Here is a 2,276-nt window from a genome sequence, read left to right as displayed (position 1 = left end):
AAAATGGGGGTCAATGGAGAACGATCGACGTCTATGGGATGAGAAGATGGGGCGTCCAATGGAGACCACAACGTCTATTGGCGGTGAGAGAAATTGGGGGTCAATGGAGATTACACGACGTCTATGGGCTGTGAGATAATGGGATGTGAAATGGAGAACACGACGTCCTGATGGGGTGAGAAAATGGGGGTCAATGACGAGAACACGACACGTCTATGGGGTGAGAAATGGGGGTCAATGGAGAACACGACGTCTATGGGGTGAGAAATGGGGGTCAATGGAGAACACGACGTCTATGGGGTGAGAAATGGGGGTCAATGGAGAACCACCGACTTTCTATGGTGGCTAGAGATGGCGGTCAATGGACGAAACATGACGTCTTATGGAGGTGGAGAACATGCGAGGGTCAATGGAGAACACCACGTCTATGGGCGTGAGTAGAAACTTGGGGACAATGGATGAACACGGACATCTATTGGGGTGTGAGAGACAAATGGCGGTAAACTGGAGACACGGACGTCTTTATGGGTGAGAAATGGGGTGCAATTGGAGTAACACGCACGATCTGATGGGGTGAGAAATGGCGGTGATATGGAGTAACACTGACGTCTTAGTGGGGTGAGAAAATGGCAGGGTACGAAGGATAACGACGAACGTCTATGGTTGTGAGAAATGGGGTCTAGCGTGGGGTACAATGGAGAAACGCGATACTATGTGCAAAAAATGGGTCAATGGAGAATCACGAGTGTATGGGCGGCTGAGAAATGGGGTCAAGGGTGATAACAACGTCTATGCGGCGTGAGATAATTTGGCCGGTAAATGAAGAACCCCAGGACCCATTCCCCCTTTCTTATCTCCCTATCCAGACCCGTTATATATCCCCTTCAGACCGACCGATCTCTCAGCACATCGCAATCCGGTACTTGGTTGGTCAATCACTGAATGACCAGACCTCCCCCGTACCCCTTACCAGGACCCCGCATTCCCACTTCCAGACCTGTTATCCCTTTCCAGGACCCCATTCCCGCCTTTCATATCCCCTTCCAGGAACCCGTTATCCCTTCCAGGACCCCATTTCCCCCTTGCTATCCCCTCAGGACCCGTTACCCCTTCCAGGGACCCTCCAATATCCCCCTTATCTATCCACCTCTCCAGGACCCGGTTATCCCCTTCCAGGACCCCATTCCCCCCCATAATCCCCTTCCAGGACCCATATCGCCCTTTCTATCCCCTTCAGGACCCGTTTCTCTCCCCGTCCAGCGAGCCCACCCGGTTCCCTCAGGCAGCCAATCCGGTACATGTGGATGGCATCATGACGACCAGGACCTCCCCCCATATCCCCGTTCAGGGGACCCCCATATTCCCCCATTCTATCCCCCCAGGGACCGCCATTTCTCCGCGCCGCATATCCCCTTCCAGGACCCCATATCCCCCTTTCTATCCCCTTCCAGGACCCATTTTCTCCCCCATATCCCCTTCCAGGACCCCATATCCTCTTTCTCTCCCCTTCCAGGACCCGTTTTTCCCTTCCAGGACCCACCGTCCCTCAGGCAGCCAATCCGGTACATGATGGGCATCCTGATGACGAATGCGAACAGGTCGTCGATGAAGGTGTTGAGCGCTTTGTAGCTCAGCATCCGCCACGGCAGGTGGGCGACGGATTGGAGCTTGTAGTTAATGAACAGCTGCGGCGTCATGGTGATGAACCCTGCAATTAGCATCTCATTAGCATCTCATTAACATCTCATTAGCATCACCAATAACAGCTGGGGCGTAATGGCGATGAACCCTGCCATTAGCATGTCATTAGCATCTCATTAGCATCACCAGTAACACCGCCAATAACAGCTGGGGCATCATGGTGATGAACCCTGCAATTAACAGCTAATTAACATCTCATTAACATCTCATTAACATCACCAATAACAGCTGCGGCGTCATGGTGATGAACCCTGCCAGTAGCATCTCATTAGCATCTCATTAACATATCATTAACACTGCCAATAACAGCTGGGGCGTCATGGTGATGAACCCTGCCAGTAGCATCTCATTAGCATCTCATTAGCATCTCATTAACATCACCAATAACATCTGCAGAGTCATGGTGATGAACCCTGCAATTAACAGCTAATTAACATCTCATTAACATCTCATTAACAGTGCCAATAACAGCTGGGACATCACGGTGATGAACCCTGCCATTAGCATGTCATTAGCATCTCATTAACATCGCCAATAACAGCTCAGGCATCATGGTGATGAACCCTGCCACTAGC

The 2,276-nt window shown here is 51.3% G+C and overlaps 1 protein-coding gene across 1 annotated transcript; it reads right to left on the bottom strand.

Annotated features, from left to right (window-relative positions):
• Window positions 1-194: 194 nt before the first annotated feature.
• LOC107307638 (cleft lip and palate transmembrane protein 1 homolog) lies at window positions 195-1,745 on the bottom strand. The gene is made up of 2 exons (XM_015851162.2): window positions 1,541-1,745; window positions 195-293 (listed from the first exon to the last, which is right to left on the bottom strand). The coding sequence occupies exons 1-2, from the start codon at window positions 1,719-1,721 to the stop codon at window positions 235-237; spliced, it is 240 nt and encodes a 79-aa protein (XP_015706648.1). The 5' UTR covers window positions 1,722-1,745; the 3' UTR covers window positions 195-234.
• Window positions 1,746-2,276: the final 531 nt, after the last annotated feature.

This window comes from Coturnix japonica, unplaced genomic scaffold (assembly GCF_001577835.2).
Source record: "Coturnix japonica isolate 7356 unplaced genomic scaffold, Coturnix japonica 2.1 chrUnrandom733, whole genome shotgun sequence".
In the NCBI taxonomy this organism is placed as follows: domain Eukaryota; kingdom Metazoa; phylum Chordata; class Aves; order Galliformes; family Phasianidae; genus Coturnix; species Coturnix japonica.
The sequence above is the reverse complement of the archived record's forward strand: the minus strand, read 5'-3'. Positions and strand labels throughout refer to the sequence as shown.